General features: G+C 35.4%; 1 protein-coding gene across 15 annotated transcripts in view; it reads left to right on the top strand.

The window, feature by feature from the left end:
* MPDZ (multiple PDZ domain crumbs cell polarity complex component) overlaps positions 1–25,456 on the top strand; it is a 165,842-nt gene that overhangs the window by 30,970 nt on the left and 109,416 nt on the right. For all 15 annotated transcript variants that reach the window (XM_077911975.1, XM_077911974.1, XM_077911972.1 and 12 more), the window contains exons 4-7: positions 21,377–21,583; positions 21,966–22,105; positions 23,136–23,349; positions 24,115–24,243. In XM_077911975.1, the coding sequence (XP_077768101.1) occupies positions 21,377–21,583; positions 21,966–22,105; positions 23,136–23,349; positions 24,115–24,243 (690 nt within the window). The remainder of the gene's footprint in view (positions 1–21,376; positions 21,584–21,965; positions 22,106–23,135; positions 23,350–24,114; positions 24,244–25,456) is intronic.

Raw genomic sequence — 25,456 nt, 5'->3', positions numbered from 1 at the left:
GGAGAATGTGATCATATTGTTGCATTAATGACAGATGCTGACATGCCATGTTGAATTAAGCTGACTATTTTTCCCCCTCAGATCTTTCTCATTACTTCTATTCAGTAATGTGTAATTTTTCCAATTTGCGTCTTCAGTATTAAGACTGCCCTTAGAAATCAAACTGTTTCCCTTTGGCAAATTAAACACTTGACAGGTGTGTAACTGAGAGGGCAAAAAAGCCATGCCCTGAAGGGATGTGCTATTTAAATATTGTCAAAAATATTAACAGGTCTGAGAGCATAATTGATGCCTCTGTTTAACTCTGCCACATTGTGTATTGTTCTAACCGCCAGCTAAAAGGATGTGTGCTATTAAACCTGAATAATCTCTAATAGCTCTAGTTCCTTTCCTATTGCATGATTCCTGCTTAAGTGAATGAGAAGAAAAAAAAAGAACTGTGACCGTGTGTCAATGATCTGTCAGATGCAAATTCTCAAGTAGTGTCCTCACTGTCACCTAGTCATCACAGCTAATAACTGTAGGGCTCAATGCGTATTCATGACAAAGATCCAGCTATTGTGGGAGAAATAAACACGTTAGCAGTTTAATAATAGAAACTTGTCAGCCATGAGGATATTGGATTTGCATATTTATTCTGTAATGTTTCTTCAGTCCAGTAGAGGTGTATACTACTTTCCTGATTAATTAATTGCCTTGCCTTAGGAATTGACCATAGATATGAGATGAAATGTCTTTTTACCTTGAGTTATTTGTAGGAAAACTGGGAATTAAAATTATTAATTTCAGTAGAAATTTAGGACTAATACTTAGAAATTGACAGCCCTGAGATTTTTTTTTAAGAGCTATGGCAACCAAGACCAATTCTAAGATTGAAGAAATAATGTGTGTAATTCAGGCTACAAATGCTGCTGATTTGGGAAACAAGCCCCAGGGCTCAGCATATTCTGGAGTTTTCTCCATGTCTGTGATTTCTGGCCTTTTTGGAATATGGTATTCTTTTATTTTGCTGCTGTTCTTGTTGTTTGCTATTTCCAGGCTCCTTGTTCATTCACCTTTTTCCCAGAAAACTGTTGGCTTATATGCATATCATCTAAATGTGTAATGTGTATACACACACACACACACACACACACACACACCAATTTAAGCCCGAATTTTTCCTAAGTTTCTCTTTTGAAATTTTGTGACACCTCTTGAAATAATTGGAGAGGTGTTGATTTAATGTAGAATCAGGTTGGAAATTATTGTACAGTGTTGATTAGAGTAATTGGATCCTTCTTTTTTATTTTGAAATACAGGGTTCATGGTATACAAATTTTGTCTTATATTTTTATGCTTTTAAATTTTACCTGTTCACATTCCCAAAAGAGTTTGGAACAACTTCTGAGAGCATAACATATCAAATAGTGGGTGATTCAAAGGTAAATCTAAACAAAGACCAAATAAAAATATCAGAGAACTGGATATTCCAGGGACCTTGTGTAACTAAAATTGAGTATTATCACTTAATTTCCGTTTCTCAGGAGCAAAGGCAACAATTTTATACATGCACACACACACACACACACACGGAGCAAGAGAGCATTGGAGGGTTATGTATTGCTCAGCGTCAGACATGATTCAGTGAGCCAAATTTTCTTTGGCAATGGGAGGGTTATCTCATGGGTGCTTTTATAGAAGGCTTATAATCATTTATTAATAAAGTTGATAAAAATACTATGAATAAATAAGACAGGTTCTCGTTATCTAGAGGGGAAAGAGAATATACATGTTTTATGTAACTAAATAAGAAAATGATTGGGAGAAGAGGAAGGAATTATTAACTTTGACTACAAGAAAACTACATTGGGGGGCACCTGGGTGGCTCAGTGGTTGAACATCTGCCTTTGTCTCAGGTCATGATCCTGGGGTCCTGGGATCGAGACCTGTATTGGGCTCCCCACAGGGGAGCCTGCCTGTGTCTCTGCCTCTCTCTCTGTGTCTCTCATGAATAAATGAATAAAATCTTAAAAAAAAAGGGATCCCTGGGTGGCACAGCAGTTTAGCACCTGCCTTTGGCCCAGGGCGCAATCCTGGAGACCCGGGATCGAATCCCACGTTGGGCTCCCGGTGCATGGAGCCTGCTTCTCCCTCTGCCTATGTCTCTGCCTCTCTCTCTCTCTCTCTGTGTGACTATCATAAATAAAATAAATAAATAAATAAATAAATAAATAAATAAATAAAATAAAATAAATAAAAAGTCAAATAACCTTGACTACAAGAAAACTACATTGGAGACAACATATAAGATGGGTCTTGAGAAATGAGTAGGACTTTTCTGCAGTGATAGGAGAATTTATTTTGGGTAATGGACACAGTGTTTACAAGGGTATAGAGGACCTGTTCTCAGGTGAGGATGATTTTACATTCTCTCCCTCCAGGGGGCATATAGCAATATATGGAGACATTTTTGTTGGTTGTAACTTGTGTGGGGGTGTAGGGGCCATGCTACTAATGTGTAAATGAGTAGACACTAGGGATGTTGCTAAGCATCCTCAATGCCTAGCCCAGCCTCCTAAAACAAGGAATTATTGGGTTTATAATGTGTGTTGTGCTGAGATTGAGAACCCCTGATATAGAGTCACCTGTAGATCTCTGTTACCAGGGCAACAGCCTATGTGTGAGTTCTTGGAAAGGGAGGACACTTGTGAAGGATTTATTTAGGTAGAGTTTTTTTGGGGAGGGCTGGAGGTTGCAGGTGTGTTTTTCATCTTTCTTCTTTTGCATTCAGTATCAAACTTTATTGTTATCAAGTTAAAAATTGTATCAACTTTATCTTCTAGCTCTTTTATTAAAAACAATATTTAACAATCATCTTGTTTCTCCACATTTAAAAAATTATAGTGAAAACCCTCAACAAAATTATGGTAAAGGTATTATTGATATTCTGATAGATAAGACTTTTAATTATAATCATAAAATACAAGAATTATTCTTCAGAGAAATGCTTCTTTCATCTTTCTAAGAATGAGGTATACTAAGAGTATACACTAAGAATACAGCATCACATACTAATTTAGTGATAATGGCTTTTCTGCTAAAGTGTACTGTACCTGTGTATTTTTTTCCAATGCTCTGTCTTAAAACAGGAACAACTTTCAGAGAGCCCAGAGAAATAAGTAGTTAACGTATATCTCATAGGGTCACTTTCAAATACATGATGTAAGCAGGGGGTGTTGGCTAGAGCACCACTATCTAGGGGCATGCCTGAGGAGTAACTACTATTCTGTGGGTACTCATTTATAAAACTGCTAAATCAGGTTCATGGCCAAACTGTTGAGGTATGTTGCTTTTAAGCAGTGGCATCAGCAGAACTGTTAACTTTTGACTGTTATATTTTTTGGGTTGATGGAAAGATGAAAATTTTCATAGCCGGGCATTTTTGTTCCTCTGTTCTGACTTTGGTAATCAGAAGGATACGATTTTGTAGGATTTGTTTTACAGAGTGGCAATGTCTGTGTTTACTCAGCTTTAGTACTTATATAAATGGCAAAAAAAAAAAAATCACCCTTTTCTCTATGGTTTCTAATTTAAAACTGAAATGGAGAAGATTCATCTCTAGCCATGCAATCAGTAAAGGAGGAATAACAACTGCTGTCTCCCAAGAATGTCTAGGTTAAGTTACGACTTGGTGTTGGGGGGAAGAAGTACAGAGAGAAAGAAAACATGCCTTAACCCTGTTAACAGGAATTATCAAAAAATGGAACGGAATTCTTCCAAGTTGTTGTTGCTTGTGAAAATGAAAAAAATATTTTTCTTACTCCCAAAATGGTTTGACTTTTATGATAGGGCATTGCAGCTGCCTAACAGGAAAGTATCTGTTTCTTGAGACTTTAACATACATTATCTAGGAGAAGTTAAAAGAGAAGGAGTGATTCTTATGTTTTTACATTTACCATAGAGTTTATTTACTGTAGGAATTTCAAATACTTTATTTTTGGTACAATAACAGCTTTTAAATGTTTGTTCCTTTAACCAAAAGTTTGTAAATATAGAGCCTTTGAGGGACTAAAATTCTTGTTTTATCCTGGGCAAGAAGGCAGTGTTCAAGCTTTTTATACAGTGCTGGATTAAAATGCAACACCATCTTGCTATTGGGTATGCATGTGTGTCTAAAACAGCAAATGGTGCTAATTGTATGGTGTTTTTGTGACAAAGTTAAATGGTCTTTGGAGAAGAGAGGAAAAATGTGAAATTTACTGGGTATAACCTAAATGAGTTAAGAATTTAAGAATGAAACAGGTTAATTTACATCTGAAGCTATATAACAAAAATAGCCACCCTCACCTTTAGGAAGCTCTCATGTATTGTGGACTGTCTCATTTGACTAGTCCATCAGTTATATGAGGTGTGTGTTATCCCCATTTTATCCATGAAGAAATTGGGGCTGAGAGATGTTGTATAGCTTAATCCTGGACCACGCAATTATTCAATGGTAGGTTTAGAAGAAGAATGTAAACCTGTCTGATCCCAAAGCCAGTGCTTTTTTTACTTTTAATTTACACTGTTCCTAAACTCTTAGTCCTCTTCTATAAAGGAATAAATAGGTTGGGGGCAGCCCCGGTGGTGCAGCGGTTTAGCGCCGCCTGCAGCCTGGGGTGTGATCCTGGAGACCCGGGATGGAGTCCCACGTTGGGCTCCCTGCGTGCAGCCTGCTTCTCTCTCTGCCTGTGTCTCTACCTCTCTTTTGCTCTCTCTGAATAAATAAATAAATAAATCTTAAAAAAAAAAAGGAATAAATAGGTTGGAAAAGCAGTTATTAGCATTATTAAAGAGAAATGCACTTAATGTTTAGAAAATTCAGGTTCATTAAGATTTGCCATTTCCCTTAAATCTTTACCCAGATTTAATCAGAATCTTTTAATATAAACCAGAACTTTCATTGTGCTTCTTAAATAATTACGCTACTTGTTAGAGATTAGGTGATCTGGGTAGGATAATAGTAGAATGGAGAGGCAGTGTGACAAAGTACCATCAGTCTTCATATGCCCATTTCCACATATTTAAGCTTGTCTGTGAGGTTTTGTTTTATTTTTCTCTAAGCAGACTGTGAACTGTGAATCAGTTTTGTCTTCTGGAAATGTGGAACTGGTAGAAAAAACACTACAAACATTCTAACATGTTGTTCATCTAAGTTTCCAATTTCTTTTTTTTTTTTTAAGATTTTATTTATTTATTTGAGAGAGAGGGAAAGCACGAGCAGGGGAAGGGGCAGAGGGAGAGGGGACAAGCAGGCTCCCCGCTGAGTACGGAGCCTGATGCAGGGTTCTGATCTAGGACCCTGACATGATGACCTGAACCCAAGTAAGACACTTAACCAACAGAGCCACTCAGCAACCCCTAAGTTTTCAGTTTCTAAATTTCGATTTGTCTTGGCATTTAAGGCATATTAATTTACTTAATTTGAACTTCACCCTTTGATGCAGACTATTTCAGCATACTTTGATAAGAATATTACTTTTGGTCAATCTACATTCTCTAAATTTTTTGCCTTGGAAGTTTTGCTAAGAAAGCACAGAAGTGTTGAGATTTAAATAAAGAAAAGACATTCTGCAAATACACGTCAACACACATGCCTAGACTGTGGTGTATGTGCGGCATTCCATTTGCCATTTGTTCTTACCAAGCAAAAAAGCAGTTTTAGAATTAAGTGCATTTCAGATTTGAAGACCGTTTACTAGTTTTGGGATAAAACCATGCCACATTCATCTCTGACTACTCTGTACCTAATAGGATATTTTATTTAAGTTCAGTAAATGATTGCTTAATTAAGAGACATGTAAATATTCATGAAAATTCGAACTGTTGTGCATCAGTAATTATCTTTCCTTGCCAGAGAACTAATTTTTAGGATAAATATATTAGCCAAATAACTGAAGTTACTTTGAAGAACTAGTGTTTTCTTAGTAACCATATTGGAAAGATACACTATTCACACCATTATCATCGTCAGAGTGATGAACGTGTATGAAATTCTTACTGTGTGCCAGGAACTATTTTAAGTACCTGTTTCATCACTGCAACAATTCTAATGTGGTTGATAGTAGTAGGTAGATGTAATAGATAATGTTATTTTCCTTATTTCATGGATGGGGAAATGGAGGCACAGGGAGTTTAAATGGTGGAGCTAGCATTTAAATGCAGGCTGGCTGACTCCAGACCCCAGGTCTTAATCATAGGGCTATGTTGTTTTTGTTTCACTGTCCTTGTAAACCGTGTGGTGAACATAATTTAAGGATCTCCTGGTGATTTGAGGCCATCGTTATGATTATCTGATCTTGGATGCTGGCAGTCTAATAGGATCTGGAGACAGACACAACCCAGATTTGTATTTTGACATTTATATATATTAGGAGATGACCTTACAGGAGTTTATTTCTTAAAATGAATATATACATATATGTATTTTCTTCGCTGAACCTCTTTTTTCTCCTCCATTAGTTGTGATATGGCAATGATATATAGCATGGAGGTAAACCTCTAAGGCATAAGCTGGGTTTTTACCAAGCACTCAGTAACTATTGATTCTCTTCTTGGTGCTTTCTTCTCTCACTGAAATTTAATATTCTAAGGCAGTGGATCTCAGATACTGTGGTTTCAAGACCCCATTACACCCTTAAAAATTACTAAGGACCTCAAAGAGCTTTAATTTATGTGGTTTTATGCATCAATATTTATCAGGTTAGAAATTAAAATTGAGAAGTATTTTAAATATTTATTAATTCATTTGAGAATAGCAGTAATAAACCTATTGCTTTAAAAATTAAAAGAGTGACATTGTTTTACATTTTTGTACATCTCTCTAATGTTTAACAGAAGAAGACTGGATTCTCATATCTGCTTCTGCATTTGATCTGTTTGGATTTGTTGTTTCAGTTGATGTATATATTTAGCTGGCAAAGGGAGGAGGATAGCCTTTTTGTGAATATCCTTTGATAGTACACCAAAACTATTGGTAGGGATTGTTTTATTTTTTTAAGATTTATTTATTGGGATGCCTGGGTGGCTCAATGGCTGAGCATCTGCCTTTGGCTCAGGGCGTGATCCCCAGGGTCCCAGGATTGAGTTAGGCTCCCTGCATGGAGCCTGCTTATCCCTCTGCCTATGTCTCTGCCTCTCTGTGTGTCTCTCTCATGAATAAATAAATAAAGTCTTAAAAAATATATTTATTTATCTGAGAGGGAAAGCACGCACATGTGAGGGTCTAGCAAGGGTAGGGATGGGGCAGAGAAAGAGAGAGAGAGAGAGAATCCCAAGCAGGTTCTCCACTGAGCGCAGGGTTCATCACGGTGTTCAGTGAAGGGCTCAGTGCCAGGCTTGGTCTCCCAACCCTGAGATGTGAACTGAGCCCAAACCAAGAGTTGATGCTTAACTGACTGAGCCACCCAGGTGCCCCTGTTGGTAGTTTCTTAAAGTTTAGTTATAAGGTGCTATCAGAAACCAAACCAGTGAACATTCTGTACTCTTACAGTAAAATCTATCCTGTGCTTTGAATTTTTTTAACCATGCATAATTGTGTAATACATTGGTTTTCTGGAAAATTTGAAAACAGGAAAATTATGTTTCACATTTCATTATATAATATCAAAAGTTTATACTATCATTGCTTCTGGTATTATCAATAGTCTTTAAATTATGGAAAGTTATTAAGCTCAGGGTGACAGATAACAAGTTTTCCAGAATTCTTATTTTCACTTGAAGCCTCACATTTTACTATTGCAACAATTACTGTCAGTTGTTTTCCTTGAAGTGACAGGCTTACTTTATTTTTGAGAAATTGTTTGCCATATACCAGGTTTGTACAATCATTTTTGTTTACTTTCAGTTGTTTTTTCAAGTAATATGGTGCTCTTGAGAAAAGTAGCTAGTTCAGCTTGCAACTGAAATAATAATGCTTTTCCTGTAGACAAGAGTTGTATTTTTTTATACAGCAGAACTGCATTATGTTCACTTCCCATTTTGAATCACAGATTATTAAAAACATATACACATAAGAGTAAAGATTGAATAAAACTAATAATTTTAAGTACTTTATCAAGAACTTTTAAAAAAAAGATATTTATTTGAGAGCAAGAGAGCAGGAGCAGAGAGAGCACAAGGTGGCAGGGGAGGGGCGTGGCTAAGGCAGGGGGCATGGTCAGGGAAGGGACGGGGCCTAGGAAGGATGGGCAGAGGGACAAGCCATGGGTTGGTACTAGGACCAGGATCTCAGGTTCTCACCCCAGGTGCCCCCTTCATCGAGAACTTTTTAAAGTGACTTAAGAAGGGTAATAGATTATTGCTCTTCATGAGGGGAGCTGATAGGAATATGACTCCCTCCCCCCCACATATCACAGACACCTCTTCCCTAATAACGATAAAAAGTAAAGTACTATGAAAAAAGACCAAACAAGTGTGAGAAAGAAACCATTGCTTTTGAAATTAGTGGTCTTTAATTGGAGTTTCAGTGGGAACTTAGTATAGGTTAAAGAATTCTATAGTATCTTACTTCATTATAGAAAATAACTTTTTTTTAAATGGTAAACTTAAAACTTTTTATAACAATAACAAAAAAAAGTTTAAAGCAAAACTGTGGTTAATTTCAAGTTTTATTTGTATAAGTTAAGTTTTATTTTGCAACGTTACTCAAGTATTTGTATGTAGGGGCACTTGCGTGGCTCAGTTGTTTAAATGTCTGCCTTCTGACAGGTCATGATCCAGGAGTCCCACGATGGAGCCCCACATCTGGCTCCCTGCTCAGTGAAGAGTCTGCTTCTTCCTCTGCCCCACATCTTCATGTGCTCTTTCCTGCTCTCTCTCATTCTCATAAATAAATAAATAAATAAATAAATAAATAAATAAATAAATCTTTTTAAAAAAGTATTCATATGTATCTTAGGATATTGGGGGCAATTTGAATCTTTTCAACTGAGTATTTTTAAAGATTTATTTTAAAGATTTTATTTATTCATGAGAGGCACACGGAGAGAGAGAGAGAGAGAGAGAGACATAGGCAGAGGAAGAAGCAGGCTCCATGAAGGGAGCTCAATGTGGGACTCAGTCCGGGGACTCCAGGATCATGCCCTGGGCAGAAGGCAGGCGCTAAACTGCTGAGCCACCCAGGCGTCCCTATTTTTAAAGATCTTAGTGAAATTTATACCTTAAAAAAATTAGTTTATAAAATACTCATGGAATACTCTGCATTATGCTGTCTGATACTGACATTTTATTTTCTTTTAAAGATTTTATTTATTTATTCATGAGAGACACAGAGAGAGAGGCAGAGACACAGGCAGAGGGAGAAGCAGGCTCCATGCAGGGAGTCGGACATGGGACTCGATCCGGGATCATGCCCTGGGCCGAAGGCAGGTGCCAAACCACTGAGCCACTCAGGGATCCCTGATACTGACATTTTAGTGCAGAATGCATTGTGTATTAATTTTAATTATGATGTAATTTTAAGAATAAAGTTTTCATAGAGGCAGCTCTGACTGAAGACTAGAGCATCCTAAATAAAATAGCATAACCTGCCATGTGGCCATTTATTTAACTTGACAACATCACTTATGTTGTATAGAGTTTACGGTTTTGGTCGTGATCTTGTCATTTAATAGCCTGTAACAATACGCATTACTTTCATTGCTTTAGGAAGATGATTGATCAATTATTTATGCCTTTCTAAATATCAAACGAGAGAAAACCAGAAGAGTCTTAGGTACTCTTTAATTCATTTTTTTCTTTGCCTTTCATCTTGAGTTTCTTGGTTGATCATTTATCCTTTTCAATTAGCATGTGGGAATTTAAGGACAAATATACCACTGAAACTTTACAGAGGCAGATGAAGAAAATTTATATTTTGGTTACTCAGAATGACTGCTTAAACGTTCTTGGGTTAAGGAATTATTTTCTAAATTCAGTGACCTTGTATTTTAAATTTATCAGCCAAAGATCTTCAATGGCTACTTTTAGATTATCTACAAATTCTCATCTACTATCTTCTCTGCTATTCAACAATTCGCAGCTATGAAGAGAAAGGTATTCTATCTTAGTAGGTGGGTGAACGGTGCCTAGTGGGTGAACAGTGCCTGGTGAAGCAATTTTATAGAATATCTAACGTATTAGTGGTTATGCAAAGCATTTTATCTCTTTAAGTACTGTCCCATCCCCTAGAGCCCAATGTCTTGGACATTTGAGGTGTGCAGTAAGTATTTGAATGAATGAAAAGAAGTTCACATAGAAAATGTGAAATTATGCCTATTCCATCAGAAAATGCCCCCCTCCCACCACCTTATAATTTGCTGCTCCATTTTGTATCATGTTTAGTTCAGGAACTATGGAGGTACTTTATGTCCAAAATAGTCTCATCACATTAAGCTAATCCCCTTTGAACATGCAACTCAATTTCTTTAATTAGCTTTAAAAATAAGGATCATTAAATCAGAGTGCCACCATCAATTACTGTGCAAGAGTTTGCCTGTTCAATAATGCATCAGAGTTGTGCTCTAATCAGTATTTCACTGAAAGATTTATGGAAAAGGAGGCCTCCCTTGCTTCCAAACTTGAAATGCAGTTCTATTATGTATAAACAGTTTTTTTCCCTGTGATTGCTACCATTTTACGTACTGTATTTCATTAAGTACTGTTGGTATCCTATCTATCTTTGAATTTCATATTTGGGATCAGTTCCAGAGAGTGTTTTACAGCATTTTTGTAAATTCACAAGAAAATAAGCACTTTTCTTGTTTTGCAAGAAGAAAAGACAAGGTGCAGATTAAGAAAAAAACAGTCTGCATTTCTATGAGGTGCACCTGTTATGGCAAATTCCCGAGAGAGTGCCTTATTTCTTATTTCTCATTACGTTAAGGAGTAACAAACAAACAAAAAATTGGGAAATTGAACTAGCAATATATGTTTATAAATTTGTTTGAAGTCTACTAAAACTAGGGTTGTAAAAACAGTGGTCATTTTTCTTTCTTAATTCAAGATAATATATACGTTAGCTTTTAAAGGATAGAACTATCCCTCAAATTATATAAGCATTTGGGGCCCTTTATTCTCATTGCTATTCTGTGTATTCAAAATAGGTCAAAATAAAAAAACCAGAAAACAGGTTTTGATAACCTATATAAAAATACTTTAGGAAATTCAGTTTGATCCGAAGCAATATTTTTTTTCTAGACAATTATACAAGTACTTCTGGAAAGATTGATGTTAGCCATTAAAGTAAAACTAATAATATTAATTTCCTTTTCAGTTAACCCAGAAGGGATAGATGAAACATAAGAAGTCAGTATTTCAATATTTTTAGCAGATTTAGTTAAGCAGATCTGCATATTTGAGGGAATTGTATTTGGTTAAACTTAAATGTATAGATCATATTTATATGATCAAAATATTTAAGACATTGATCTTTTTGAGTAATTTTGGAATGAAATGAATTTTATAGAGTAGGTATTTTTATTGAGAAAATTTGCTATTTTGAAATCTCATGCAGATAATATCAACCTTGTACCAGGGTGGGTCAAAATACTTCAGTATAAAAGTATTAGATAGCATAATGATTATTTTTTCTTCTTGTATGTTGGTGTGCAATTAAATGATTACAAGTTCTAAAAGTTCATAACCTTTGAGCAAGAAAAATCTACATGAGGAACTCCTGGGTGGCTCAGCGGTTGAGCACCTGCCTTTGGCTTGGGGCATGATCCCAGGGTCTGGGATCGAGTCCCCCATAGGCTCCTTGTAGGGAGCCTGCTTCTCCCTCTGCCTGTGTCTCTGCCTCTCTATCTGTATCTCTCATGAATAAATAAATAAAATCTTTTTTAAAAAAGAAAAATCTACATGTGCTACAGGGTTTAAAACGCACTTGCTGAGGATTCATCTAGAGTACTCATTGAAGGATTTACTCTGTTAATGGGAATTAGCCATTTGAATCCATATGAAGTCTACAGAGGGTCATACCTCACAGCAATAGACTTGGCTTTATCTTTAGATACTCAGTTTCTGTATTCTCACTCTATATGCCTGGCAATTGAGCTTTAAATTCTGAGTTTCTGTCAGAAAATTTAGCCTGATAATATGGAGGCTGTTTAAACCACTTCCATGTTAGTTGTGTGTGTTTTATCAATCATTGGAGTGTCCTACGTTCTGTGCTCTGATTTTATCACTTACCTTGCATACTTAGAAAGAAATGAGAATTAATATACAGTAAAGAGGAAAACTATATAGGTCAAGGTTATTTATTTATTTTTTTTAATAAATGGAATGTATACATTCACCTAAATCAAAGTATAGAAAGTTGCTAACACTCCACAATGCTCGATATCCCCTCAGGCAGTCCTTATCCATTACCCCAAAAGAATCACTATTTTTTTTCCAGCCTATGTGAGATAAAATTGACATTTAACTGTGTAAGTTTAAAATCTACAAAGTGATATTTGATATGCACATATTTGATATTGTGGAATTATTACCACAATGAGATTAGTTAACATATCTGTCATCTCAGTAATAACGTTTTTATGTTTGTGTGTGGTTTAAACATTTAAGATCTACTCACTTAACTTTGCTCATTTAGCTTGGTTTACTTTATGGTATATTTAAACCAGAGTATTGTTAACTGCAGTGACCACACTGTATACTAGATCCCCAGCACTTACTTATAACTGGAAGGTTGTATCCTTTGATCAACATCTCCCGATTTCCCCTAGCACCTAGCAACCGCCAGTTTACTTTCTGTTTATATGAGTTTGGCTTTTTTAGATTCCTTGTAGAAGTCAGATCATACACTGTTTTGACTTTTATCCTATAAATAAGTATTTGAATCTTATATAAACACAATCTGAGTATGTATGCTTCATTCCTGGCTTTGTCTTCACTTTGTGATATTCCTCCGTGTTATTAGATGTAGCTGTAGTTCTTTTAATTTTTCATTGTATGAATAGTACTAGAATATATCTCTACTTTTGCTGATTGTAATAAACTGCCATAAACATTCTAACACATGTCCTTTGATGTTCATAAGCATGCATTTCTCTTGGATGTTTACTTAAGAGTGAAATTTCTGGGTCTTAAGGTACATATTCAGCATTTGTAGATTCTGCCAAATTTTTTGTCAAAGTAGTTGTAGGTCTGTGCTCTCTCACTATAAGAAAATTCTCATTGCTCCACATCATTACTTACATTTGGTACATTCAGCTTTAAATTTCTCATTTTCCAATCCTAGCCACTCTGGGTATATGTTGTAGTACCATATAATGATTAATGATACTGAGCACCTTTTCATACGCTTATTGGTCATTTGGATATCCTCCTTGGTGGAGCTCCTGCTTTATTTTTTTATTTTTTTATTTTTTGGAGTTCCTGTTTTAAAAGTCTTTTGCCAATTTTTCTATTGGTTTGTCAGTCTTACTGACTTATGAGAGTTTTAAAAAATATTTTCTGAGTATAACTTCTTTTTGGACATTTGTTTGTTTAAAAGATTTTATTTATTTATTGATGAGACACACACACAGAGAGAGGCAAAGACACAGGTGGAGTGAGAAGCAGGCTCCGTGCAGGGAGCCTGATACAGAACTCAATCCCAGGACCCCAGGATCAGGACCTGAGCTGAAGGCAGACGCTCAACTGCTGAGCCACCCAGGCATACCATCTTTTTTGACATTTGTATTGCAGCTTTTTCTGCTTTGTGTGTTGCTTTTTGACTCTCTTAGTTACAAGTTTTGATGACCAGAGGGTTTTCTTAAATTTTAATAAAGTCTAATTTTTAAAACTTTTCTTCTATGTGTATTGCCTTTTTTGTCCTACTTAAATCATTGATTATTCCAAGGATATAGAGACTTTATCTCAGAAGCTTGTTTTAGCTTCTAAATTGCACTGTGATGTGAGGTGAAGTATGTATGTTAATTTTCCATTTGAATATCCATTTGAACCAGAACCATTTATTGAAAAGATCATTCTTTTTTTTTTTTTTTTTTTTTCTGAAAAGATCATTCTTTTCTCCCTTACGTTGGCATGGTAAATCATGTGGTCATATGTTTTAGTTTCTAGTTTTTTTTTCCCCCTAGGAAATAGAGCTGCTTTTTTAATTGACTGTATCAACTGTATTTAGAATGTTGTTCAGATCTTTCATATCCTTATTGACTTGTCCCCCATATTCTATTAGTTACTGAAAGAGATAAGCTATAATTTCTACTTTTGATTGTGAATATATCTGTTTCTCATTTGATTTCTGAGTCCTTTTGTCCTCCATGTTTTGAGGTTACATTTTTAGATGACTAAGACTTTCTACTGAATTAACCCTTTATCTCTGTGAATTGTTCCTCTTTGTCTCGAGTAATGCTTCTTGACTTAGAGTCCACTTGTCTGATAGTAGGGTAGATGGACCAGACTTCTTCTGGTTACTGTAGAGATGGTAGATCTTTCTACTTTCAATTTTATCTTTTTAACTATTAACTCATATCTTTTGTAAACAGATGTATTTGTGTTTTATTGTATTATACAATCTGAAAATTGTAGTTACTAAATATAATAATAAATTTTATTTTCCTATTTTTATTTTCTTTTTGTCTTATATTTTCTTTTTTTTATTAGTTCACTTTTTATTTCATCTCTTCTTCCATTAGCATGCTATTTATACTTAATTTTAATATTCTTTTAGTGGTTATCCTAAAGATTATAGTAAGTATCCTTGGCTTATTTGAGTCATCTTAAAAAAAAACTTATAATTAATATTCTTTTAGTGGTTATCCTAAAGATTATAGTAAGTATCCTTGGCTTATTTGAGTCATCATAAAAAAAACTTATTTTGTAATAATTATAGATTCACAGTAACTTTTGGTATTATTTAGAGAGGTCCTATATGTACTTCTCCAGGTTACCTCCAATGGTGACATGTTGGTAATTATAGTAAAATTATTAAAACCAAGGAAACTGATAATGGTTGAATATGTATCAATTTTTTTCAGTCTGTGTCATTCTTTCTCTTGCATAGATTTGTGTAATAACTTCACAGTCTAGGTACTATTCCATCACTACAGTGACCTCTCTGTGCTACTCATTAATCCCTATACCTTGCTCCCTCCCTGCCACCACCCCATCCACTGGCAACTTTTCCATCTTTATAATTTAATCATTTCAAGAATTTTATAAAAACATAGTCATAGTATACATGACCTTTTGAAATTGTCTTTTTTTCCATTCCATGTAATGCTCTTATGAATCATCCAAGTGGTTGTGTATATTGATATTTTGTTATTTTGTTCCTTTTTATTGGTTAGCTTTATTCCATAGTATGGACACACTTCCTGAGAGACCCTTTGTTTCTTTCCAGATTTTCACTCTGTAGGTAAAGGTGCTGTGTGGTTTTGTGTGTACATAATTTTAATTTCTGTATGACAAATGCCTAAGAGTGTAATTTCCATGTTGTGTGGTAAATGCATGTTTGGTTTCTTTTAGAAATTGCCAAACTCTTTGTCAGAGGGGCTCTTCCATGTTACATTACTGCCAGCAGTGCACCAGCAGTGCATGGTCTCCACATTCTTACCAGCATTTGGTGTTGTCACTGTTTTTTTATTTAGTCAGAATGACTAAATATAGTGATATTCTTTGTGCTTTTAATTTGCATTTCTCTAATGGATAATAATACTGAATGCCTTTTGTGTTCTTACTTGCCATCCACATATCCGTTCTGGTGAAATGTCTTTGTTCATTTTCTAATTGGATCTTTTTTAACATTGAGATTTGAGTTTTCTTCTTTTAGGCCAGACAGGAGTCTTGTCATATATATTACCCTTAAATTATTTTGATTTTACTTTGATTGGAACTTTTGCTACTTTCTGGAAAATGGAAGGAACTTCATGCAGTTCAACCTCATGTACTCTAGTCATATCTTCTGTGTAATTATTGTGTACTTTAATTTCTACCAATATTTAAAACTCCACAATTGTCTTTACTGTTTTAAGAAATTATCATTGATTTACTCTGTTTTTTAAATTATTTTTTTATTTTAGAAAGAGAATGTAAGAGTGAGCAGGGGGAGGGGCGGGGGAAGAGAGGGAACCTTAAGCAGATTCCCTGCTGAGCTTGGAGCCCTGTGCAGAGCTCCATCTCACAACCCCAAGATCATAACCCCCCCAGCCAAAACTGAGTCAGATGCTTAATAGATTGCACCACCCAGGCGTGCCCTGATTTTCTCAAAATTTTTAACCCCTTTTTTGTGCTATTCAATCTTTCCTGCATTAGGAAATTCCTTCAGGAATCTTTTTTATTTCTAAGAATTTATTTGTGTATTTCTTTAGTCCAATTCTGAAACAACACTGTGTGTTTGTGTGTGTAAGGAAGGTATTCTGAAAATGCTAAGTTGACAGTTTTTTGTTTTCATTTTTCTTTTTTATTCTGTTGTCTTCTGTTTTTCATTGATTAACTTGAAAGGTTAGCCATCAGTTTTATTCTTCTTTGAAGGTAAGGTGCCTTTTTGTTCTAGTGGCTTTTAAGATCTTCCTTCTGTCTTGGCTTTCAGCAGTTTTATTATGCTTTGCTGTGGTGGTAGTCAGCCTCTGGGATGGACACTGGTAATCCCTGCCTTCTGGCATTGGTACTCTTGTGTGATCTCTTCTTGGGTATAGGGTGAATTTATTGATTTGCTTCTGATGAATAGAATATGGCAGAAGGGGTTGTTTCTTTTTGATACTTTTACATATTTTTAACAGCTCTTTATATAAATTTTCTGGTTGATATCATCTTTATAAAAATTTTCTGGTATCAGTGGGTTATTCTGATCTAGCTGGTTCCACAGGGTGAGCTTAATTGTATATAGAACTAAAGAGGATTTTTTTGTTTTCTTGGAATGCTGTCCTAAAAGAAGCAACTCTCTTAGCACACCTCTAAATAAGTGACCTGCTAGGTGAAAGGATGCTGTCCTATAAGGCAAACGACTGATGCTCACAGCACAAAACACTTTCAGATATTTTCTTGTGTGTGATTCTCCAGCTGTCATCAGGTAAATGTACATTTATCAAAGTCATTTTTAGAGCTGTTTGCCAGTCATAATTATTTTTTAAATTATATGACTTTATTATCTAATATAAAATTTTATGGCAAAATATTTTTTCATGAAAACTTAAATTTTTTTTGAAAGACTACGTAAATGAATTAACAAAACAGTTGTTGACAAATTGTGTGTAATCACACTATAAAACACTGAAGAGAGATCTCATAAAAACCCAGGTTTCCTTAATGAAATTATTTCTCAGGTGTCCAAATTCTGGTTGCATCTTCAAGAGACTAGTTGAAAATAATGCCATGTTAAACAGTACAATTCATGCAGGAGAGGAGGTGGGGACCTCTTGTGTATCAAGATATTTGTGAATGAATACATTCATGCTTTAAGTTAAAGTACTTAAATTATGTATTTGCCCCGTATTATGATTTCTGCTTTATCTGACTTTTTGAAATAACGGAACCAATTCCTGTTCTGACTGCATCTTATTCTGTTTTCAAGATTTTATTTATTTATTTGAGAGGAGAAAACACAAGTAGGAGGAGAGGCAGAGGGACAAGGAGACTCACCGTTGAGCTGGGAGCCCAACCTGAGTATCCCTGGACCCAGAGATGATGACCTGAGCTGGTCACACACTTAGCTGGCTGAACCACCTGGGCTTTGTCTGGCTGCATTTTATAAGAGGACTTCACCTATACTTGTAAATACTGAAGGGTGGTTCATCCTGTCTTTTTACAAAGAATTTGACTTTTTAATTAAATAATTATATGACCTTCATTTTAAGTTGTTTTAGGTATTAACACTAATTCAAATCCATAATAATATAATTATATTATATGTTTATTTACTAAGAACATATAAGGCCTTTTTAGTTTGAGATACTCAGCCAGAACTTAAGCAGAGAACAGATAATTATTTGGTGACTCTTGTTCAGTTATTAGCAACTTCCATAAATTATACAGATTGTTTATCTGTATATAAAAATCACCAGATAGTTGTGTTTTCTTCTGTTTATTTTACATTTATAAGCCAAGATGGGAGTCAAACTTTTTTTATTAAACATTTATTCCATGTCTGCTATGAACAGATCTATCAAGACAAATAAGATCCATTCCTGTTTCTCAAGGAGATTATAGTTCAGAAAACCATTTTATTAAACAGTTACAGCAGAGTCAAAGGTGTCTTTGTGCTTTTTCTGTGAGTGTGAATGTGCACATTAAAACAACCATTTTGTATAATGATATAATTATAGTTTTTAAATATATGATCTCTTTAACCTCTACTCTTATATTTGCATAGACCTCAAGGGCCAGGAGGAGATAGGAAGAGTCATTGACACTAAGACTGGCAAATTTGGAAAAAAAACATTTATAAACAATACTTTTATGTGATTCTCATAGTATTGTACTAGTTCTGGTCCTATAACTTTACTTTTAGTGTTTTCCCACCTAATCTTCCATAAAATCAGAGCTTCTGTTTCACCAGTTAACTTCATAGAGATAAACTCTCTATTCTTGGAATGTGATTTGTTCATTCTGGTTTACCACAGTAGAAGTCCAAATATTTTTCTCCTATGCAGACATACTATAGGCATTAGGTCTTGGTGTGTGGGATCCTCAACCTGTCACAGATTTCATTATGCCATCTGCTTCAACCTGAGCGGTGTATCTTCTGTTGGCAGACTTAATTGAAGTTGCCATGGCTTAGGATAAAAAAAAAAAATCAAGTTTGGCATAAGGAGTTTGCTTTTGAAAAATAATAATTGGTCATGCCTGCTATAGATTTAAAAATAACCAAAAAGATTCCCAAAAGCCTCTTTTAAACACAGTGATCTCTCTCTTGTATTTGTGATTGTAGATAGCCAATATAATATAAGCCAATGTAAGTTAGATTATTGGTGACTTAATTAACTTACTGAGTCTTCTCTTTAACTTTAAGGACAGGTAACAAACTCTTAGGCATGGATTGGTGATGGGTTATAAAATATTTTGATTGCTTTGTCAATCAGTGTAAACTTCACCCAATGTCTTATTTCCAGAAGTGATATCTCAAATGACTCTGTTATGTGTATAGTACAAATAGTAATATAGAGATGAAAAAAATCCAAGTTGAAATCTACTTATGTAGGTTATGTGAATGTGTATAATTTGCCATCTGAAAAATGGAAATAGTGATAGTTGGAGGGATGAGGGAGATGAGATCAGAGTAGGTCCCTAGAAAGATGAATATTCTGGGGATCCCTGGGTGGCGCAGCGGTTTGGGGCCTGCCTTTGGCCCAGGGCGCGATCCCACATCAGGCTCCTGGTGCATGGAGCCTGCTTCTCCCTCTGTCTATGTCTCTGCCTCTCTCTCTCTCTCTCTCTGTAACTATCATAAATAAATAAATTAAAAAAAGATGAATATTCTGTAAATGAATATTGAATGTCAACTTTCTGTAAAGCACTCTTAGAGAGATGAAGGATATAATAGAGAATAAAATAGTCCAATTCCTCCACTGGAAAACTCTATATAGTTTGTCCACACAGATTGGGATGGAAGCTCCATGGTAACAGGGTACATGGCAGGTGGTATTAAGTTCCAAGAAGAAAAACAGGACAGGGTAAGCTCATGGAGAATAATGGTGGGGTGCTGTCTTGGGTAGGGCTGTCAGGGAGGGCTTCTCTGGGTTGAAGTTGAGCACACCTGAATGAAATGAAGCAATAAGTATATAGATGTTGGGGAAGGATGCATGTGGCTGATAGAAGGAGCAGTTTGGTTTGAGGAACTGTATAGCTGGAGCCTGCTGGGTGAGGGACACAGTGCAGGAGATGAATTCAGAGAGTGATTCAGAAGCACTATTGATGTACTCTTTCAAATAAATAATTGTGGGTAAAAATTTACATTATAGACACCCTACAGAAATGGAAATTATTTAGCTTTAACTTGGTGCTCTTTGTAACAGGCACATATAAGTAATTATAGAATGCTTTTCCAGAATGGAGTTATCTTTTTTGTAATTGTGGTTACTTATGTCATTATACCTGGATTTAGCCAAACTGCAAGTTTTGAGGGCACAACCCTCCAGACTTCCAACTCTGTTCTAGACTTTTGACACCAACAGCAAAGAGTTAAGTTCTAATTATCAAGTTAGGGCCAAGAATCCACAAAGGATCACCCTCACTTCTGAGGTAAACTGCAAGTTCTGGATGTTCCCCACACCACCCTCAGGTTCAATAATTTAATATAAGGACCTATAGAACTTACTTACTCATGCTTATGGTCCATTATAAAGAAAGGATATAGGTAAAAAATGAGCCAAAGGAAGTGACACATAGTACAGCCTGAGAGGATTTCAGATATGAAGCTTCTGTTTTCCTTACAAAGTGTTTCCTTTTCAGAATTGATGTGTGACAATATGTGGGGAGTATTGCCAACCCAGGAAGCTCACCTGAATTTGGTCTTCCGAAATTTTATTAGGGTATCATTTCATAGGCATGAATGACTGCGTATATGATTTAACTTAGTGTCAGTTTGGGCTGGTATCTTGTGGACATGGAGCCCACCATGAATAGTAAAGACACTCCTATTATCCAGTAAAATTCAAGGGTATAGAGGTTACTTCTAGCAACTGGGAGTAAAGATCAGACCTCTCTCTCTCTGGGAAAGACCAAATTTTTTACTACATACATTGTTCTAAAACTTCAAGAATATAGATTAAATGGCCTCCTGTCTCTTAGGAACAACTAGTGTTATATTGATATATTCTCCCAGATGCTTAATATAAATGAAAACATCTTTTTTGGGGGCATCTAGGTGGCTCAGTTGGTTAAGTGTCTGCCTTTGGCTCAGTACATGATCCCAAGGTCCTGGGATTGAGTTCTGCTTTGGACTCCTTCTTGCTCAGCGGGGAGTCAGCTTCTCCCTCTCCCTTTGCCTGCTGCTCCCCCTGCTTGTGCTCTCTTCCTCTCTCTGTCAAATAAATAAGTAAAATCTTTTTAAAAAATTAAAAAAATTGAACATCTTTTTTAATGTACATTATGTCGTACTATACACTTTGTTTGATAACTAGCCTTTTCACCTGAGTGGTATATGAATGTGAATGTATGTGTTTTAATGACCTTGAAGTTGAACACTGAAGGTAGGTTTTAAAATTTTTTCCACCTAATAAACAGTGTTTCATTGAGCATTCTTATACACACATCTTTGTATATTATTCTCATTTTTCTCCATGAAATTAATTTCTTGAAATAGAGTTGCTGAATTAAAGGGTATGGAAATTTTGAAATTTCATATGTACTTCATTTCTACCCCTCTTGAGATGTTTTCTATGAAATAGTTTATGGAATGTCAAATTGTTAATAATCTCTATATTGCTCCTAGGTAAACACTACAACATCAGCGATTTCAAATGTTGAATATGCCCACATTCCACATACCAGCCCTGCTGTAATTCCTACCCTGCAAAATGAATTATTCTTATCCTCAAATAATGGGAATCTGGAAGCATTTACAGGATCTGGTACTCTACATATCAATGGGAAACCTGCTTGTGATGAATTTGATCAACTAATCAAAAATATGGCCCAGGTAAGAACATTTATTCCTATTAGTTATGATAGAACAGTATAAACAAGCCTGAATAATTGGAAAAATATATATATTTATATTACAATATATAGATGTATATATTGTTAAATATATTTAGGAAGACATTTATAACATCTGAAGGAATTGAAATGGAAAAAAAGTAGATTTTATGTGAGTTTGGATGATTCAGAAATTTTTCTATATCATTTTTCTTTTTTTTTCTTTAGGATCAATAATAAAATACCTCATTCCAAGTGATGAGTGATAAAGGTTATCTGAGAAAGTTCCTTTATTTTTTAAAACTAAGTAATGCCACTAATAAAATAACTGTGAATGGAGTGGTTAATTTTTAATTTTATTTCTTGCTTTGTTTCCCAAAAAGGGTCGCCATGTGGAAGTTTTTGAGCTCCTTAAACCTCCATGTGGAGGCCTTGGGTTTAGTGTTGTGGGACTAAGGAGTGAAAACCGGGGAGAACTGGGAATATTTGTGCAAGAGATCCAAGAGGGCAGTGTGGCTCACAGGTGAGACTCTCAGTACATCTTCTTTGTATTTGATATTGTATTCAGAAGGGGTTGATGACCTTGGGGTAATTTAGAATAAATGAATAAAAACAGAAACTTAATATATATCTGTTATTAATCAGTTTTTAGAGATCTTTAACATTGCTGTGATAAAAAGCAAGTCTTTTGAAGGGAGAGTATCTTTTAAATACAGTCATAATTATTTTTTAGGAAGGAAAGGAAAATTCGAGTAGGACATTATTCTTTTTAAAGGGGCTCTTCGATTAGATTTAAAAGTTGTTATAGGGCAGCCTGGGTGGCTCAGCGGTTTAGCGTTGCCTTTGGCCCAGGGCGTGATCCTGGAGACCCAGGATCAAGTCCCATGTCAGGCTCCGTGCATAGAGCCTGCCTGTGCCTTTGCCTCTCTCTCTCTTTCTCTATCTGTGTGTGTCTCTCATGAATAAATAAATAAAATCTTTAAAAATAAATAAAAGTTGTTCTAGAAAAGTATACAAATGACCCATGATAAGTTGAGCAATATATTCTAAACAACTAAACATTTATACCTTTGCTTTTATTTGTAGTAAATAGAAACAGAATCTAAGATAAACCACATAGGTTGAGTGTATTGCTATAAAGAAGGTGGCTTCTAAATTGGAGGGGTTGATTAGGGGTGGATAACTCGAGCCCAAACATATTTTTATTTTTATTAAAAAATTTTTTTTAAAAGATTTATTTATTTATTCATGAGAGACACAGGGAGAGAGGCAGAGACATAGGCAGAGGGAGAAGCAGGCTCCATGCAGGGAGCCCGATGTGGGACTCCATACCGGGACTCCAGGATTATGTCCTGAGCCGAAGGCAGACGCTCAACCGCTGAGCCACCTAGGTGTCCCCCAAACATATTTTTTAAAGTAATTGCAGGGAAAAGCTTAAAAACTCGGACATTAGAAAACTGGCTTAAAATAACCTGAAAAATATATGCCAAAGAGGCTGTCATTTTTTTGGGAGCTATCTGATTACCTTTTACTCCTTTTTTCTTTCTTGATAGAGATGGAAGATTGAAGGAAACTGATCAGATCCTTGCTATCAATGGACAGGCACTTGATCAGACAATCACACATCAGCAGGCTATCAGCATCCTGCAGAAAGCCAAGGATAACGTTCAGCTAGTTATTGCCAGAGGCTCATTGCCTCAACTCATCAGCCCCATAGTTTCCCGTTCTCCATCTGCAGCCAGTACAATTTCAGCTCACTCTAACCCGGTGAGTACATAAGATTTGTAGAAGGGATAGATATTATTTTTCTAGCTCTTTTTGGTTTTCTACAGATTTCCATTTCCTATAGGTCCTTGGTATTTTTGAGTTTTTCTCATTTTTATTTTTTTATCTCTCCCTAGCTTGGAATATTAGTTGTTTAATTAGGATTAAGTTTCTACCTTCTAAATCAGCTTTTACCTTTCTTTGTGTAATTCTGCTAGTTGACCACGTTCCTCGGAAAACAAATTCAGTTCTTCAACAAACCTAACTCTTTCTGTAAGCAGATAATAGTCTTGATTTTGCTTTATGAATTACAGAATTATAACTGTTAGAGTTAGCTGTCAGTGACTTTCAGGAGTCCTCCGATTTGAAATCCTCTGAGGCAAGATTTTATAGAAGATAATCTTAACAGGTGATGATTTCGATTTCTCCTTGTTTTTTTTTTTTTTTTTTTTTTTTTTTAGAAGTTCTACGAAGGATCTTGAAAATCAGTGCCTATCTTCAACTGGTTAAATATAGTCACTATAATGATGTATTGATAATTTCAAGAATGATTTTATCAATAGCAGTAACAATCTGCTGAAAGTAAAGTATACTAAATAAAAGGGACATTGTTAAGGCTTATTATTATGTCTGACCTCCATTATTTTTTTTTCAATGACCTCCATTATTTAATACAAATCACAAGATAATATTCACAGAAATCTCAACTATAGTAAAGTTTCAGTTTTCCCAAATTTTTTCAAACTCATATAGGAGTTTTGTTTTCAGATTCACTGGCAGCATGTGGAGACTATTGAACTGGTGAATGATGGATCTGGACTGGGATTTGGCATCGTTGGAGGAAAAGCAACTGGCGTGATAGTAAAAACCATTTTGCCTGGAGGAGTGGCTGACCAGGTAAGCTACTCCAACAGATCTTTTATGGTGTTTTATTAAATTATATGCCTTCATCTTCTATATTATCTGTTAGAAAGAAGAAACTTTGGCCTTATGTAATGTCAAAGAAGCTAGGTTGGAAGCTTATGTTTTGCTGGGCTTTTCCTAAAGTATTTTCTTAGCCCTGGGAGAAGGATCTTTGAAAAGGACATTGATCTTAATTTAAGTTACAGTTTGTTTGTTTATTTATTTATTTATTTTAACTTATTTATTAGAGAGAGAGAGAGAGAGAAGAGAATATGTATGTGCCAGGCAGAGAAGCAGGGAGAGGAAAGAATCTCAAGCAGACTCCCTGCTGAGTATAGAGCCTAATGCAGAGCTTGATCCCACATCTCTGGGATTACTGCCTTAGCCAAAATCAAGTTCGGTGCTTGGCCAACTGAGCCACCCAGGAGCCCCTTGAGTCACAGTTTTAGACAGTGATCTTAAGAGTCTTGTAGAGCCACACACTAAAGCCCAGGTAATGGTTTTGGTCATCGTAGAGGCAGCTACCCTTTATTTTTTAATCATAAATCATATTTATAAACTTAGCTGTTTTATAGCCACAGTGTATTATGGAATGGAGAGTACTTTATTATTGTGAGAAAAAACAGGATTCAACCGTCGCTTTGGTGATAGGTCATTTGTGTCATCTTTGAAAATGAAGTATAGCTTATTTTTAGCACTGGGAATAGTTCATTAAAGTGTTGCCATTTATGTTACGTGACATTGTTGGAATATATGTGAGAAAAATTGTAAAGTTATTAGTTATGATTCATATTTTAATTTGAGATGTTCTAATGTTAAGTAACTTTTACTTTGGTTATGTTTGTTTATAAAGTTGTTTGTTTTTGCGTGTTTGAACTTAAACTAGGAAGTCAGTTCATCAAATATTTCTCATATTCATAAATGAAAGGCCTGTTTAATGGCAGCTTTATCAGTAGAGGTATTGACAGTAGCACAATAATAAGCATATTTTCTTCCTTTTAAAAGTTAGCCTGCATCTACCAGTATTTAATGAAATTCCCCTAGTTGACTGACTTTCAATAAATTAAGCTTTATCTTCAGTATAGAACTGCATTGTGTAGTACTATCGCTACTTGTAGCTACCTGCTACTTCTAGAATTCAAATTTAAAATAATTAAAATGAAATAAAATGGGGATCCCTGGGTGGCGCAGCGGTTTAGCGCCTGCC

The sequence above is a fragment of the Canis aureus genome, chromosome 10 (assembly GCF_053574225.1).
Source record: "Canis aureus isolate CA01 chromosome 10, VMU_Caureus_v.1.0, whole genome shotgun sequence".
In the NCBI taxonomy this organism is placed as follows: domain Eukaryota; kingdom Metazoa; phylum Chordata; class Mammalia; order Carnivora; family Canidae; genus Canis; species Canis aureus.
This window is presented reverse-complemented; position numbering and strand designations above follow the sequence as displayed.